Source organism: Letharia lupina (genome assembly GCF_014066315.1).
Source record: "Letharia lupina isolate WasteWater1 chromosome Unknown contig_12, whole genome shotgun sequence".
NCBI classification, from domain to species: Eukaryota; Fungi; Ascomycota; class Lecanoromycetes; order Lecanorales; family Parmeliaceae; genus Letharia; species Letharia lupina.
Genome location: NW_023502981.1, coordinates 842,149 through 859,534, shown reverse-complemented (window position 1 = coordinate 859,534; position 17,386 = coordinate 842,149). Strand labels below are relative to the sequence as shown.

General features: G+C 31.9%; 3 protein-coding genes across 3 annotated transcripts; 2 read left to right on the top strand and 1 right to left on the bottom strand.

Moving 5' to 3' along the window:
* Positions 1 to 10,575: 10,575 nt before the first annotated feature.
* HO133_001289 (uncharacterized protein) lies at positions 10,576 to 12,072 on the top strand (the record flags this gene model as incomplete). The annotated part of the gene is made up of 1 exon (XM_037292219.1): positions 10,576 to 12,072. The coding sequence occupies one exon, from the start codon at positions 10,576 to 10,578 to the stop codon at positions 12,070 to 12,072; it is 1,497 nt and encodes a 498-aa protein (XP_037151638.1).
* A 156-nt stretch (positions 12,073 to 12,228) lies between these two features.
* Positions 12,229 to 13,023, bottom strand: HO133_001288 (uncharacterized protein; the record flags this gene model as incomplete). Its single annotated transcript, XM_037292218.1, has 2 exons — positions 12,229 to 12,664; positions 12,764 to 13,023. The coding sequence occupies 2 exons, from the start codon at positions 13,021 to 13,023 to the stop codon at positions 12,229 to 12,231; spliced, it is 696 nt and encodes a 231-aa protein (XP_037151637.1).
* A 322-nt stretch (positions 13,024 to 13,345) lies between these two features.
* HO133_001287 (uncharacterized protein) lies at positions 13,346 to 15,751 on the top strand (the record flags this gene model as incomplete). Its single annotated transcript, XM_037292217.1, has 1 exon — positions 13,346 to 15,751. One exon carries the CDS (start codon positions 13,346 to 13,348, stop codon positions 15,749 to 15,751), a length of 2,406 nt encoding a protein of 801 aa, XP_037151636.1.
* Positions 15,752 to 17,386: the final 1,635 nt, after the last annotated feature.

Sequence of the window (17,386 nt, the reverse complement as noted above, 5' to 3'; positions counted from 1 at the left end):
ATCTATTAATAAAATTAAATATTAATTTCTTTTAATAATAGCGTTTAGCTTTTAATAATCTATATAAAAATATAATTCTTTATTCGACTTTTTCGTAAATAGAATAGATAAGATAAATAGTATATAACTTAATATTATAAATTCCTTCTTTAAATATTTATCTAGATACTTCTTTATCTATTTTAATTTATATCTCGATATTAGATAGATTCTACTTTTTAAAAATTTCATTTTATCGAAATTATTATTAAATTTTAGCTTATAATTATAAGAATAATATAAGAAAAGTATATTTATTTTAGTTCTATTAAAAATATTAAGATAATTATAATACTTCATAGATAGCTTATATTTTATCTTTTTAGAATTAATCTCGTTAATACTATTAATCTAAATAGAGTAATTAAAATTATAATATCTTTTATATTTCTTTTCTAAGTTATAGAGATAGAATTTATTAATTAATATATGAGAATCGCGAGATATTTAGATAATAAGAGATATATATAATATTAGCGAGTTATTATAAATCTTATTTATTATTAATATAAATAGTTTTTTTTTTTTTTTTATAAGTTAGTTAGTAGTAGACCGCTATACTAATCTTAGTAATATTAATAAATTTAAATTTCTTACTATTCTTATTCTTATTTAATAAAAAAATATTTAAATTAATTTTATTATTATAAGTAAGTAAGAGAGAGTTTTATTATTTTAGTATAATAGATAGAAAAGTAAGTAATATAAGTAGTTAAAGCTTCGAAGTTAATAGAAAGAGAAGTTCGTTTATTATTAATATCTAATTATTATTATAATTATATCGATTAAGTAAAAAGAGTATCTTATTTTATAATATATCAAGAACTACTTTATATTTATTTATCTAAGATTTTTTAACTATTATATTATATTTTAATAATATAATTAATATTAGATATATTTCTTTTTAATAATTTTCTATTATTATTATTAGAAGTAAGTAATATATAATTAATTATTTTATAATTTAATTATTATAATCTCTTAATAATTTAAATCGTAATAGTAAGAGTAATTTTAGATATAAGACTTTATATATCGCTAGAACTAAGAACTCGTTTATAACTATATAAGTATTAATATATTTACTATCTATAAGAGAGTTCTTAAATAAATAAATCCTCTTTTATAAGAAAAGTATAACTTATATATAAAAAGAACGACGTGCTAGAGCGTTATTAAAAGTATCTATTAAATATACTTTATAAATATCTCTTATTATAACTTTAAAAGAGATTATTTATTTCTTAAATTTAAAAAAGAATCATCGTTATTTATAATATCGATATTATTAATTTCAAATTCTTCATTTATATCTATCACGTAGAGTTATACTTTCTTAAAGATCTTTTTATTAATCTTAATTTAGATAGTTATTATATAATTCTTTTAATAATAATCTCTATTATTATAATTATAATATATTAATTTTCTCGACTTTAAATTAATTATAATATTTAAAAATATAGTAATTATACTTAAACTAGATCTAATAATAAATATAAGGTATATATTAGTTATAAATATTATTATTAATATTCGTATTATAATTAACTTAATAATAATTTTTATAAACTTAAAATTCTTATACTTAATACGTTATAAGTTATTTAGCTTTCAAAGATATTCTTTTATAGTCTTTAAGATAGTAAAACCTTTTATAATCTATTATAACTCTCTTAATTTCTTTTTTAATTTCTTAGAAAGATAATTCTTTAATATAAGAGTTTTCTTAATATTAAGAATAATATCTAGTTAAATAAAATCTAAATAGAAATCGATAAAGAGTTAAATCTCTTATTATAGAGTATATATATTATATAATATATTACTATATTAATCTAAATTCTTATAGATATTAATTAACTCGTTTATAATCTTAATAAAAAATTAATATAAATTAATAAAGTTTTAAAGTTTTCTATATATTATATATTATATAGCTTTATTATTAAATTATAAAACTACGTAGATTATCTTAAAATTCTTAATAAGATAATAATCGCTATTAATCTTAAATTTCTATTTTATTCTAAAGAACTAGTCGTTCTAGATAAGATTAATATCGTCGATAAATAGAGATAAATTTAAGATCTTAACTAATTTTTCTTTTAATTATCTAAATATATATTCCTTCTTAATTAAGAATAATTATAAGTCTTTTATAGATTATAGATTAAGATTATTAACTTTTCGCTATAAAAAAGTTATATTCTTTTAAAAGTCTTAAGCTAGTTAATTTACTTTCTCGATTATTCTATAAATCTAAAATAAATCATTTATAACTAGATTCTTTTTTATTATAACGATATAATATCGAGTAATAATCTCTTAAAAATTATCTCGCTTCTAATAAATCTTATTTAATATTATAATTATAAAATATTAATAATATTCTAAGATATCTCTATCGAGTCGAATTTATCGACTATATTATCTAATAAAACTAATATTTATTAAAACTTAATTTATTTAAATAGAATTTTAATTTAATCTATTTTTTTAATATTAAACTTTATTATAAAAAAAAAGAAAGATTTAAAATAAAGTAAAGAGAAATTTAAATACTTTAAAAGAATAGATATTAGAAATATTAGATATATTAGAGAGTAGTAAAGTTTCTCGAAAACGCGTTAAAATTATTCGATATTAAGAATAAATTTTTTTATTATAAAATCTAAAATAAGGTTATTTCTTTATAGAGATTTAATATACTTATTTCTTAATTATTTAAGATATTAAGAAGATTATAAATACTTTAAATAATAATCTTTCGAGTATATTTACTTCGCTTAAAGAGTCTTTTATCTTATAGAGAAGTTATATACGAGAAAGTTTCGAAGAATAGTATCTTAAATTAATTATAACTCGATTATTTCTTATCTAATTAGAATCTCGTTAAAACTCTAAATATTATAATATATAAAGTTATAAATAATATTACTAATATATATTTTAAATATAAAAATATAAAATAATATTAGCTATTTCTTTTAATTCGCTAGTTATATAAATAGTTTAATATCTTCTTTATCTCTTAATTATTATTTACTAAGATCGTTTCGCTATCTTATTTAAACTCTTTAAAATTAATTTATTTATCTAATAAACTTATCTAGAGATATAATAACTTAACTTAATTTCTTATTAAAGCTTCTATTAGCGCGTTTCTTTAAATTTATTTATTAATATAAATAAAATAAGTAGATTAATCTTAGTTATAGTATTAGAACTAATATAAATATAATATTAATATAGATATATTAAATAAGATAACTAAGATATCGAATTATATAGATAAGAAGAAGATATAATATAATAAGAAATGTCTTCGCTAAGGCTCGCTAGCCATAGGGCTAAGAGATATGTCAAGAATACGCTCGTAATATATAAGACGTTTTATTAGAGATTTCTAGAAATATTTTTATAAAAGAATTTAAACGCGAATAGACGCGAAGTTTAATAATAATAATAATAATATATAGACTAGCTATTTAGACTTAAGTTTAAATTAAAAAATATAGAGAAAGAAATAATAGATTTCTTATTATAACTCTTAAACTATATTATTATCTTCGTTATAAATATATTATTAGAGTATAAAATATTTATAAAATTTATAAATAAGATTATAAAGATTAGATATCGCGAGAATAATTTAAATTAAAAGATTATAAATAATATTAATATTATAATTCATAACAATCTTAAAATTATAGAGTCTTCGAAATTTTTAAATTATAATCTTAAAGAAGATAGTTTATAAACTTCTATCTATTTAACGCGTTAGCTTTTAAGCGATAACTTTTAACTCGAAATCTTCCGCGTTAAAGATATATCTCTTTTTATAAAGAGATTATTATAATTATTATCTTTTAATATTATAGCTTTAATTATATTTAATATCTTTATAATAATAATATATATAATTAAATTAAAAATAATAAATTTATTAGATAATAAGATTTAGAATATTATAAAGAGTAAGCTTAATTAATTTAACTCTATACTATTAAATACTATCGAAATATATAAAATTAAGTATATTAGCTAGCTATTAAAATATAATTATTAAAAATTATTAAAAATATATAGATTAGCTATCGTTATATTTTACTCTTTTAAAATTATTAATCTTATAATAAAGAGAGATCTTATTTAAGAAAATTAAATATATATCTATAAGCGCTTTATATATAATATTAATCTTAGATAATATTATAAATATTAGAGCTATAGATATAAAAAGTATTTTTATTATATTAATATTAGATATAAAAGATATAATATTTATAATTATATTAAAGCGAATTATTAAATTAAATATCTCTATTATTATTATTATAAATAAGTTAAATATAATTTAAAAAAGAATATATACTCGAGAAGAAAGAAGAAAATAAGAAAATACGTCGAAAAATAGATAAATAAATATTAGACTTTTTTAGAACTCGAAGAATATATTATTATATAAATAATCTTATCTTAAAATATTTAATAAATCTTTTTCTCGAATATTAATAGCTCGAGTAATTCTTTTATAATAAAAGAGAAGAAAACTTCTTAATATAAAAGCGCTTATATAAATTTTTAATCGTAGATTCTAATAAAAATCTTATTTAAAGATATATTTAAAAAGAGTAATATTTATAATTAAGTTTTAAAGAGAATTATAATTTAGGCGTTAGAGTTTAATAAGAGAAAAATAAGTCTTATAAATTTTAGTCTTTATATTATAACGATAATAAGTTTAAAAAAGATAATTAGATATTTAGATATCTTAATATATTCTTTTAAAAGATAGAAGAAAAATAAAAATTTTAAAGATTCTATATTCGATATATTTTTAAATACGCTAGCAATTAATATAAATAATATAGAGTTAAATAAGAAAAACTTTAATAATATTAATAATATCTTATCTACGTAGTAATTATAAGCGAAAAAATTATAATATATCTCTATAAAGAGATAAGTTTAAATATTATTAATAAAGAAAGTTTAAGAGTATATAAAGATTATATAAATCTTTAAGTCGATTTTTATTAACTCTCTTCTCTCTTAACTCGTCTCTTAAATATCGCTATCGCTCTTAATATTAATTATTTTAAAAAACTCTAATCTTAAATTTACTCTCCCTTATACTAGATATTACTATTATAGCTTAAATCTTACTACTCTTAATTTATCTCTCTTAAACTTATCGAAGTACTTATTATTAAGAATCTATTCGCCTATTATTAAAATAATTTTAAAAATATTTATTTATTATAAAGGTAAATATAGTAGAAAGATAAATAATAGTAGAGTTAATAGCGTCTTTATACGGCGCTAAGAGATAATTTAATCTTTATACTCTAGTAATATCTAAATTAATCTTCTCTCTATCGAGAAGTAGAAGATTAAAAATTATCTTATATAATTATTAAAGATTAAAAGATTTAATTATAGCGAATTTTCTTTATAATTTAAAAGTAAGTAATTATAATCTAATAGCGATTTAGAAATTCTAAATTAATATATAAATAATAATTATTTACTACTTAATTAAGACTTTTTATAATCTATACTATTCGAATAATAAATACTATAATAAAAAAAGAAATTGAATATATATTTTTATATATAAATATATTTCTCTAATAAATATCTTCTAGCTTATAATATTCTTATCTATTAATATTCTAAATATAAAGATTTAGCTTTAAATATAAATATTAAAGAATATTAATATTTATCTAATTAATATATATAATTTCTTAAAGAATTAAAATAGATCGATCTCGAAGAAAGTATTATCTTAAAAATTATTAAAGATATTTAAAAAGATTATAAATAATAATAAGCGCTTTTATCGTTTAAGATAAGATTAAATAATAGAAATTATCGCTATAGACGACTTTAATATTTATTATCTTATTTAAAGAGAAAATTATATTAATGTAAATCTTAAGATAATTAAATTACTCGAAATTATAAACGAATTTTAACTTATATAATAACTATCTCGAAGTATTAAAACGTTTAAATTTCTTAACTTAACGCTTTATATATTAAATCTCTACTTTATAATAGAAGAGTCTAAATAATTATATTATTTAGTATTAAATATAAAATAATCTAAATATCGCGTTAAATTATTATTTAATAAAAATCGAAGTAAATATTATAATTAAAATAATAAAGTCCTCGATAAATTATAACTACTTTAAAATAAATAGAGCGCTATATAATAAGAAACTTACGTTTTAAATTTTCTAAATCTTAAGAAAATTCTTACTCGAGGGGCTTAACTTCTTCTTTTTAAAGATTCTAAAAACTATTTATAACTTCTTTATTCTTACTATCTTCGAAAATAAAAAGAGAGATTTTTAAAAATCTAGCTTTAATAAAAAGTATAAAGAGATAAGTCGATTAATATAAAATATCTATCGACTTTATTAAAAGTTTAAAGTCTCTCTTAATACTCGTTATCTCTATATAATTAGAATAAAAAAGCGCGTTAATAATTAAAATAACGCGAAAAGATAAATAATTTATATAAGTCTTATAAAGAATTATCGAATTAAGCTCGCGGAAGCGATAGACGATATAAATAAGATATAAAAGCTTACGAAGTAAATATAGAATTAAGCGATACCCTTTTTATCGTTTACTTTAAATCTAAAACGCTCTAATAGAATAATAATAATACTTAAAAAGAATAAAATAGCTATTCTCGCTAAAAGATTCTTTTTTAAGTTCTTAATAACTAATTTAGATAACTTAAAAGAATATATCTATTCGAAATTACTTTTAACTTCGAAAATTATTTAAAAGAAAGTCTTAGTAATAATTCGAAAATTATTCTTATAGAACGTCTTAAGAGAAGATAAATTATTTAATATTATATTTTAATAAAGTCTAACGACCTTATAAGAGCTTTTTATATAATTATTTAATAAATATTTAAAGTATAAATATTACTTTATTAGCTTTAAGAGTTTTATTATAATTACTTTTTATAAATTTAAAAAGAGAGATTACTCTATTTTTAAATATTATTATTTTATTATACTATTTAATATTTTTAAAAAAGCTCTTAAATTAATTATAATAATTTAGCTACTCTATCTTATAACGAAATATACTCTTATTTCTAAAAATTACTTTAAAAAGAGAAAGAGAATTATAACGAAGTATATACTTTATATATTAATTAAGAAAATTTACTTTATATAATAATAGAAGCGAGTATATAGTTTACTCTATTTAAATATTATTAAGATTTTTAATAATATTAAATTTTCAATTACTTTATAATCTTTATAAGTATAAAATTAATAATATAATTATAAACTAAGTTAAGAGTTTTATCTCGAATTACTTTATAAGAATAAGAGCTTCGAATTTTTTATTTAAATTCTTTTTATAATAAATCGAGATCTCTTAAAATTCGATAATCTTCTCTTTACTATATTACTTCTATAATAATAATTTTATAAAAGAGATTATTATTTTTAAAATAAAAGCTTTAAAGATTAAATATATTAATAATATAAATATTCTAATCGCTAGCGATATAATTAAGAATTATATCGCTATATTAAAAATTATCTATCTTATTTATCTTCGCTAGATCTTAAAATATATCTTAAAATTTAATTTAAATAAATTTTAATTTATTTTATATAAATCTTATAGATAAATCTAATTTTATTTAATCTAGATAATATAATTTATAAAGCTATTAAGTCTTTAAAGTATCTTAATATTTTTTTAGATTAGCGTTTAATTTTTAATATCTATATTAATAAAATAAAGAAGAAAATAAATATTAAGATTTTAATATTAAATATTTTAAATAATTTAATTTAAAGTATAAATATAAAGAATTTATATATAATCTATATTTCGACGATATTATTTCTTTTTATTTATTATATATTAATATAATTTTAGCTATTAAATAATTATAAAATTAAAAAAAGAGAAAATAAGACTTTAAGATTTATATAAGAAATATAAAAGAAATATACGAGAATTATCTCGAAAATCTTTAAGACGATTTTAAAAGATATTTTAAATATCGAATTATTCTTAATATTAATATAATAGATATTAAATAACGCGATAAATAACGCTATACTTCGAATCGTTATTAGTTTTATCTATAATTATCTCTAGATTATAAAAATTAATAATTTAATTCTAATACGCGAATAATTAATATAGAGTAATAATCTTAATATTATTTACACTTAACTTAATTCTCTAGAAAAATTTAAATAATATTATAAAGTTATTTATAGCGTTAAATTTAAGGCTTTAAAATTTTATTTATTATAAGGGTAAAAGTGCTCGAAGCGAACTGATAGGCTCGCTTGCGTCGCTTGCCAGGCTGCAAGCTACGCAGCTAGGGCGAGCATCCAACATGCTTGATAAAGTCTTAAATACTTGCGAGTCCCCTTTCCCCTTCTTCTTTCTTTAGTTATCAGTTCATCTAGCAACTAACCTATCTATTCTATCAACTACGTACCTAGACCTCGTGAATCGTAATTGCATAGCTGCTACGCAGTCTCATTGAAAGAGACCTTACTATCTCATACTTATTATATATTAATTCTCTATAATAATAACTTCTTTATATTATTATCGCTATCGATATAAAGATAATTATAAAAAATTATAATTAAATAGTCTATTATAATAATTTAAAATATATTATTATCTATATAAATAATAGCGAGATTAAAGATAAAATAAGCGTATTAATAATTTAAATAATATTTATTTAAAAAGATTTAAGCGTTTTAATCTCGACGAGAATTATTTATATTAATCTTAAATTCTAATTTATTATTTATTTCGAGAAGCTCTATAAGCTATATCTCGCCTTAGAAATTTTTAAAAAACTTTTAGAATTTTAGAATATAAGATTAATTATTATCTTTATAGATAATTAGATAATAATTTATAATATCTATAGCTTTTAAAATTAATTGAATTAATATATAATAGCTAAAATTATTTATCTTCTTAATATTCTTAAATATTAAGTCGAAATTTATTAAATCTTAACTTATTAAGAAATATTAGAAAATAAAAAGATTAATAGAGTAGTTAAGAAAGTAATAAAATAATAAAAATAAGATTAAGACTTAATAGCTATTATATTATTAAACTTAATCTTACTTATTATATTATAAAGCGTATTATATTATAAACGCGTTATAGATTAATAGATATAAAAATAAAATAATTCGATAGCGTTATATAGAGTAAAAGAGCCGATAAAATATCTAAAATCTATCTCGAATTTTTATATATTAAGAAAGTTCGAGTCTTTAGATAAAGTTAAAAATATAATATTTATATAAATAAGAATAGCTTATATTAATCTAAATAGCTTTTTAATTAAAATCGATATCTTTAATATTAAATCGTAATATTTTTATAGATATAGATCGAAAATATAAGATTATATATTACTATATTATAGGCTATATAGAAAGCTATAAGAAATTATACTTTAGATAAATAATAAATAAAAGATTAATATTAATATTCTTCTAAAGAATTTAATAAGAATAATTATTATTATTTATTTTATAATAAAGATAAATAATTTTTAATAATTTTAACGCTATTAAATAAATAAGAAATTAAATAATAAGAGTAAAGATAAAAGTAATATCGATAACGTCTTAAGGCGAATATAATAAATATTTTAATTAATATTAATACTTATAATAGACCCTTAGATCTATATTATAACACTTTAAAAAAATTATTTTTATATATATATCGCTAGAGATAAAAGCTACTTTTAAATTACTTCTTTAATTATTATTAAAAAAGAATAATAGAATAATTTTTAAATTTTAAATAATTAATAAATATAATTCTTATAAAATAGATTATTAGAGAGATTATACTTTTTCTTAATATCTTTAAAAATATCGCGTCTAGTAAAGGCCTCTATAGACGACTTTAAAATATATTTAAATAGTGATTATAAATTTAATAGTAATCTAATTAATAATAGTATCTAGAGAATTCTTCGAGTTAAGAGAAATCTTCTCGAGGGCGCCTCGATAGGGAACTCTTTTAAGTCTTTTAGCGAACTTGATAAATGTTTAGCACTCAGAAGTAGCTCTAGGACCGAGAAATGGGCCCCGGGTCGATACCCGGGGCCGGAACTCTCCTAGTGGGGCATAGCCTTCGGCTGGGACCCCGATGCTGGTCTTCGGACCCCATCAATGAATAACTACTACTACTACTACTACCCACCCGGCACCAGTGGGGCCAAACTCTACAACAATCACATGTTGAATCACTTCAGGTCTGATTCAGGGAGCAGATCCTCTTGTGAGCGAAATGAGTGATACCCGAGTGGTGCTGACAAGCTTCTCTTTGGCCTCACTTTTAGTAGTGTCGTTGGTCTTGGATTGGACCATCGCAAAATTGGTCAGACACTATCTCTCCGCCGAGTAGTCCTCTGAGCTGCACTTATTCGAACCTGACGATACGTCTCTACCCCGCCTTCTTTCCGCCATGTCTTCTAAGAAAATGACCGCAAACCCTGTCCGGCCGGCTAGATACCGCCCTGGCAAGGCAGTCGCAGAGGAGCCATCGTCTGACGAAGAAGACGCATCCGCGGGAGAAGAGGAGCAATCTACACCAGCACCCAGAGCACCAGCCCCGACAGCGTCATCGTTCCCTTCAGATGCTACGAGAATCGCCGGTAGCCTCAAGAATGTCAACCTAAATAAGCGGAGACGGCAAGCTGCTGCGCAAGAAGCTGCACGTGTTGAAGCCGAAAAGGCGGCGCGGGTCGCAGAGGAAGAAGGCTTTGTGACCGAAGAAAGCGAGGAGCAAGAAAGCAGTGATGAAGAGTTGGGGTCCGGAAGCGGAAGTGACGAAAACAGCAGTGAGGAGGAAGCTCCAAAGGTGCTCTTACGGCCTACATTCATCAAGAAGGACAAGCGGAAAGACAGCGTTGTCGTCCCAGATACCAAGACTGAGGAAGACACGTGGGCTGAAGAGCAAGCGAGGCGGAAAGAGAAGGCTGATGTCATGATCCAGGAGCAACTAGAAAAGGATGCTGCTGCTCGAGCTGCTGGAAAGAAGGATTGGGATGACGATGAGATCGAAGAAGTTCAGCAGGTAGACGACACGGATGACCTCGACCCCGAGATCGAACGAGCTGCGTGGAAGCTGAGAGAGCTAAAGCGGGTGAAGAGGGAGAGGGAGGCCATCGAAATAGCTGAAAAAGAGCGAGAAGAGATCGATAGGAGACGCAACCTTAGCAAGGAGGAACGGGATGCAGAGGACAAGGACTTCATCGAGAAGCAGAGGGAAGAACAAGAAGGCAAAGGCAAGATGGGCTTCATGCAGAAATATTATCACAAAGGCGCCTTCTTTCAGGATGATGCCAAAGCGGAAGGTCTGGATCGACGTGACATCATGGGTAGTCGCTATCAGGACGATTCGAACCGTGAGCTACTCCCGCAGTATATGCAGATAAGGGACATGACAAAGTTGGGAAGGAAGGGCAGGACTAAGTACAAGGATCTCAAGAGCGAAGATACTGGGCGATGGGGAACCTCCGAGGGAAGAGGTCCTCGAAAAGCCGATGGTACATTTGACGAGCGTTTTATGCCAGATCAAGGGACTGGAGGGAAAGGTGGCTCTGGAGCAAATACTATCCAAGTTGGAGAGCGAAGACGACCGCCGGAGGGCGCACCAGAAGGTCCGCGTGGACGCGATAGAGGCGGACGCTTTGACGAGGACGGGGGAAGGAGAAGCCCACCAAGACGGTCCTACTCACGCTCACAGTCACCACCCAGGCGGAGGGATCATTCTTACTCGAGGTCACCGCTACCGCGGAGAGATCGAGATAGAAGTCGAGGACGATCCTACTCATACTCCAGGTCACCTCCACCGAGGAGAGATCGATACCGCGACGAGCCAAGCAGACGAAAGCGGAGTCCTTCTCCATATCAGGACCGCTATGGAAGCGACAAGCGGCGAAGAGTAGATGTCTCTTAGTCTTTCCATCGTGCTCTTAGACCATCAAAATGCCAATCTTACGAACTCCGTGCAATACATATGCCCATTGCAGCGCCACGCTATGCTCATGAATTCACTTCGCCTTTTTTCCCTCATTGAATGTCTTTCCCAGTTCCATCGACTTGTCTATGTTCCCTACTTCGTTCCCTCTCTCTTCACAACCTCTTCTTCAAATTTAATCAAGAACACCGTCTTCCCAGGCCACATTCCCCCTTCTTCCCCAGCATTGTGCGCGCTTACCCCTGCTTTACAACCAACCCCACAACAAACCCCTTCTATTATCCCCGCAACGTACGCTGCACAATTCAATTGCGACATCTCCTTTGGCACTGATATGTACTGATTCACCAAGGGTTCATTATCTGAAATCATGTATTCATGGTTGTTGGTGGAGGAACTTTCAATGGAGTCTGCGGAGCGGGCAAAAAGGTGCCGCCAGAGAGTGTGGGCGATGAACTGCAGGAGTGGGAGGATGCGAGTGGGACGGGCAGCGGGGTGGGTGGGGGTTGAGGAACGGAGAAGTAGAAGGGGGAGGAGGCGCTGGCCAAGAGGATAGCCTGCTTCGTTGAGTCTGTAACATGACTACGTCAGCTCAGTCCGGTCATCAATCTAGCTAAAGTGAAGCTGTTCGCCTGGGTGTCAATAAGTGAAGAGAAATCGTAAAGCATACCGTCGCTCCAGATCCTGTATCCCCGTCACCCTCTTCTGCGCATAACCAACCATCTCACCGAATAAATACGCAAAGCTTGCCCGACTCAGCTCGGCGGTACGTGTTCGATTGAGGTTCCGGTCGTAGATTGTTTTGCGGTTCGAGGGCGTGCGGAGTCCTGCACGTTGTTGCGGGGACTGCTGGGGCATGCGCTGTGGTTGGAGGGGGGTGGACGAGACGAGGGTTTTGGGCCCTTGTTGGGCTGGAGCTGCGGTTGTCATCGTGAGAGGTGCATTTGTGGTGGTGTGGGGGAAGTGTAGCTCTGGAGTTGGAGGTCACATTCAACAACGCTAGTGAGAAGGCACTCTTTGCGGAGCGCTCTCCGCTTGATCAACATATTCCTCTACCTTTGACACTACTACCATCTTTTAGCATTATTGATCCATACTGGAAACTGTCATATCTCTCTCAAGTTAGCTCAACCCGAGATGTCTCCTACTACCCGCTTCCCGGTCTGACTCGGCTTCGCACCTTCCATAATTGTCTCGAATATACAGGCACCCCCCCCCACCCATCTTTCTTTTGGCTCTTCACCGCTTCATAATGGACTTCGCAGGTGGCTACCACGACCCAAGCCATCTGCAAGTTTTGCACCATACTTCACCTTATCCATCAAGAACATCATCTACCACAGCAGCATACGGTGTTCTCTTTCTAATTTTCATCTATTACGTCCTCCAGTACCTTGACTACACAAATCTCCCAATGTCAGAGCTCCTTTGGAACTCCTTAGTCTATATAACCCCATCACAGATCTTATCGGCTCTGGATAGTGACTTTGGAACAGCAATGGCCCACGATGCGCAAAACGACAGTACAGGTTTCAACTCAAAGGGTCATGCAAGCAAGAGTAACACCATGAGACGGATCTTTGGTCTGGATGGTACAGGCATCTTGACCACAATCCAGCGGACGAGGACGATTTCGAACGTTGGCAGCGTCTTCAAGGCACGGCCAAGCAATAGTCTACCGGGTTTGGGCAATTGGGACAACTCTTGCTATCAGAATAGCGTTCTACAAGGTCTGGCTGCACTGGAGTCTCTGCCTGCTTTCCTGAGGTCGAATCCAGCAGGGACATCAGGACCTACGCAGAAAGCTCTGAATGAGACGATTGCCAGGTTGAACGATCCAGCCAATGTGGGAAAGACATTTTGGACCCCTGCAGAGCTGAAGAGCATGAGCAGCTGGCAACAGCAGGACGCTCAAGAGTACTTTTCGAAAATATCGGATGAGTTGGAGAAGGATACTGCGAAGGCTGCGAATAAGAGACCTGGTAGTAGTGGACTGGAAACCTTGCTAGGTGTAGAACGGAGTGATACGCGGACGAGTTCGCCAGAGACGACCTCGGTCCCTCGGACAAGCAGTATTGCTTCTTCTGAAGATACGATACATGTTGAGCAGCTTCCCGAAGAAGTCGCATCTCTCATAGTACGAAACCCTTTGGAAGGCCTCCTGGCACAGCGCGTTGGCTGCCAGCAGTGCGGCTACGTCGAAGGCTTGTCTCTGGTTCCTTTCAACTGCCTCACCGTCCCACTAGGTAGGCAATGGATGTACGATGTTCGATCGTGCCTTGATGAGTACACTGCTTTAGAGCCAATCAACGGAGTCGAATGTGCCAAGTGCACGCTGCTGCGAGCCAAGCAGCAGATGGAGCAGCTACTTTCTAAATTACATCCAGACACGGGCGAAGGAGAACCAGCTCCAGATGAGGCGACAAAAGCTTTGCGACACTCTTTACGAGAAAGACTGGATATCATCACTCAAGCCCTGGAAGATGAAGACTTCTCGGATCAATTGCTGAAGAAATGTCAGATACCTTCAAACAAGCGTGTCTCAACGACGAAGACGCGGCAAGCAGTCATCGCTCGTAGCCCGAGTTCATTGGTTGTTCACGTCAACCGAAGCAACTTCGACGAGCTTACCGGCGTCCAGAGCAAAAACTCAGCCACCGTTAGGTTTCCTCAGCAGCTGGACTTGGCGCCTTGGTGCCTCGGTCGTGACCCAAGCTCGGATAACGAGGATGACAGTGTGGAAACGTGGAATGTCGATCCGTCTAAGTCTATGCTGTCGACCGAAGACAGCATTGAGAAACTTGACTTTGGGAAGATGTACGAGCTTCGAGCTGTTATCACGCACTATGGACGGCATGAGAACGGTCATTACATTTGCTATAGACGATCTCCGTACAGTTGCAAACCAGATGTATACACAGATGTTGAAAGCTCTACTACGCCTTGGTGGCGCCTCAGCGACGAGGATGTGACAGAAGTTGACGAGGACACTGTTCTGGCGCAGGGAGGGGTGTTTATGCTTTTCTATGAGCAAGTGGCACCTCTTACGCCGGAAGAAGCGCCTAAGCCCATTCTCGATGAGCCAAAAGCGGAGTTGCAGACCATAGCTGAAGAGGGCAAAGCTTTAGACCCCACTCAAGTCATTGATGTGCCAGAGATGTCGATTTGCGATGATAGCCAATCTGTAAAGCTGGAGCACGAAAAGCTGGCTTCTGCATCTGCACATCCAGCAAACCTTGTCTCCCTTCAAGCGCCGACTGAAGGCACAGGAAGTAATGCGCCTGTCGTCGAGAACCCAGAGCCTCAAGAAGCCCCGAAGGTCAATCCCGTCGCCACTATCCGTGACCCATCTCAACCTTTGTGCCTTGGGTCACCGAAGACTCCATTGCCGGCTGCTTCAGAAGCCAGGCCAAGCTCTCCAGCTCCAGCACCAGCACCAGCACCAGAGCCCAAACCCATTGCGAAAGTTGCGTCTCCTGAGCGCAAGGGGGTTGCAGTTGAGCCTGCAGAGCCTGCGCCCCAAGTTGATACGCATAAGGAGAACCAGCCTGTCAGTCCTATGTCAATGCGAACGGCAGGCCCTCGAAACAGCAGAAGCAGTGGAAGCAGAGCTGGGAAGGCGATGGGATCAGTGGCTGGATTTGTGCAGGCCAATTGAGCTTGGCTCGATGAAGGAGAAAGAGCAAATGATTCTTAGGTTTTGGTTTAGCATTAGCACACGAAGTCATTTCTGAGAATTGTTCTTATAGGACAAACACGCTTGTATTGTTATACCCCACGGTAGGTATCAAACGCAGAAGAGATAATCCATCGATCGTACTCCAGCTTCCAATCACTAATCCTGATACGTGTTCGTTTGATCATGCTATCTTTGTCCCAGTGTTTGTTGAACATCACCTTTAAGTCTCTACTTCATGAGAAATTGCCCACATTCACAACACCGTTTTGTGCTTGGTGAGATCGTATGCTTCTATGTTTCCTGCTTCCCTTTAAAGAGCCCAAAATCAGGGGCGTCAACCCCCGCATCTATGACAATTTCCATGCCTTCTACGTCTGACGGGTAGGAAAACTCCCGCTCATTTCCCCCAATCCTGACACCCTAATCCCCAACATCCAGCCTCCTCCTCGTCTCGTCTTCTATCCTCCCTGCCCAGCACAAGAAAGGTGGCCGGATATCCACGGCGTCGGACGCAGACCAACCACTTGCGTTTGCCGGATGCCTGTCTGTCAGACACACCCGATGTCGAAGGCTCCACATATGCAGTCTCCATCCCCCCCCTCTCCCCACACACCCAAAACAAATCCTGCACGCAGATCCAAAAAAAGTTAAAAAAGAAGACTTGATAATACGCGAGTCCACCCACCCGCACACACACGCCCGAAACCTCGCCACCACCAGCCGCCATCCTCTCCCCATCCGGCCCGCACCGATCGTCCTCGGGCGCCCCACATTCGCAAAAAGACCCGCGCCACCGACGGTCCGTCATCGTGACGGTGACCGGTGACGCCGCGGACGCCGGGGGCCGTTAAGGGTTTTCGCCGGCGGAGATCTCGACGGCGCGGCTGCGTTGTTGGGGTGGGGGGTGGGGGTGGGAATGCGGCGGTGGGGGCGGTGGGGATGGGGTTTTGGGGGCGGTGGGGGGGCGTGGTTGGTGGGTGTGGAGATCGGAGGGAGGGGGGGTTTTGGGGGGAGGAAGGAAGGGGAGACGTGGGCGGTTGTGCGGGATCTCGGGAGGCAGGGAGATCGTGTCCTTCTTCCGCGAGTGGGACGGAACCCGAGCGAGTTTTCCAGACACCGGGATGGCTTGGTTGAGACTTTTGACGACGGAGGTGGTGGTGGTACGTGCCAGCTGGCAGGGTTGGGGGGTGCGGTGGGGTTCTCCGTCCGTTGGGATGGGCGGTAAGAGACGATGACGAACAGCGCTTACTGTGCATCTGGAGCCATGGTCGAAGAAGGGGTCTTGAGTAAGCTCTCAATTGAGAGGACGGGGTCGTGCCATTTCGGTTCGCGTGGTGCGTTGCTTTCTTTCGCTTTCCGATGAGGTTCTTGCAATGTTTCTGGTCAAACAGGCGAGTCATATGCGAGCTCGTGTCCCTTGATGAATACTGTTTCACGCTTTGTTGACTAGTATGTTTCGTTGCCTGAACCCGTCGTGCCGACGGCAAGTCTCTAGCTTTGCTTTCTCCGTGTCTCGCGTTTTATCCAAGCGCTTTTTGCCTCGTGCCTTATTTTTGAACTAGCTGTTCACCTCTAGGGTTGTTTTCCTTAGTTTCAAAAACCTCTTCAAGCGCT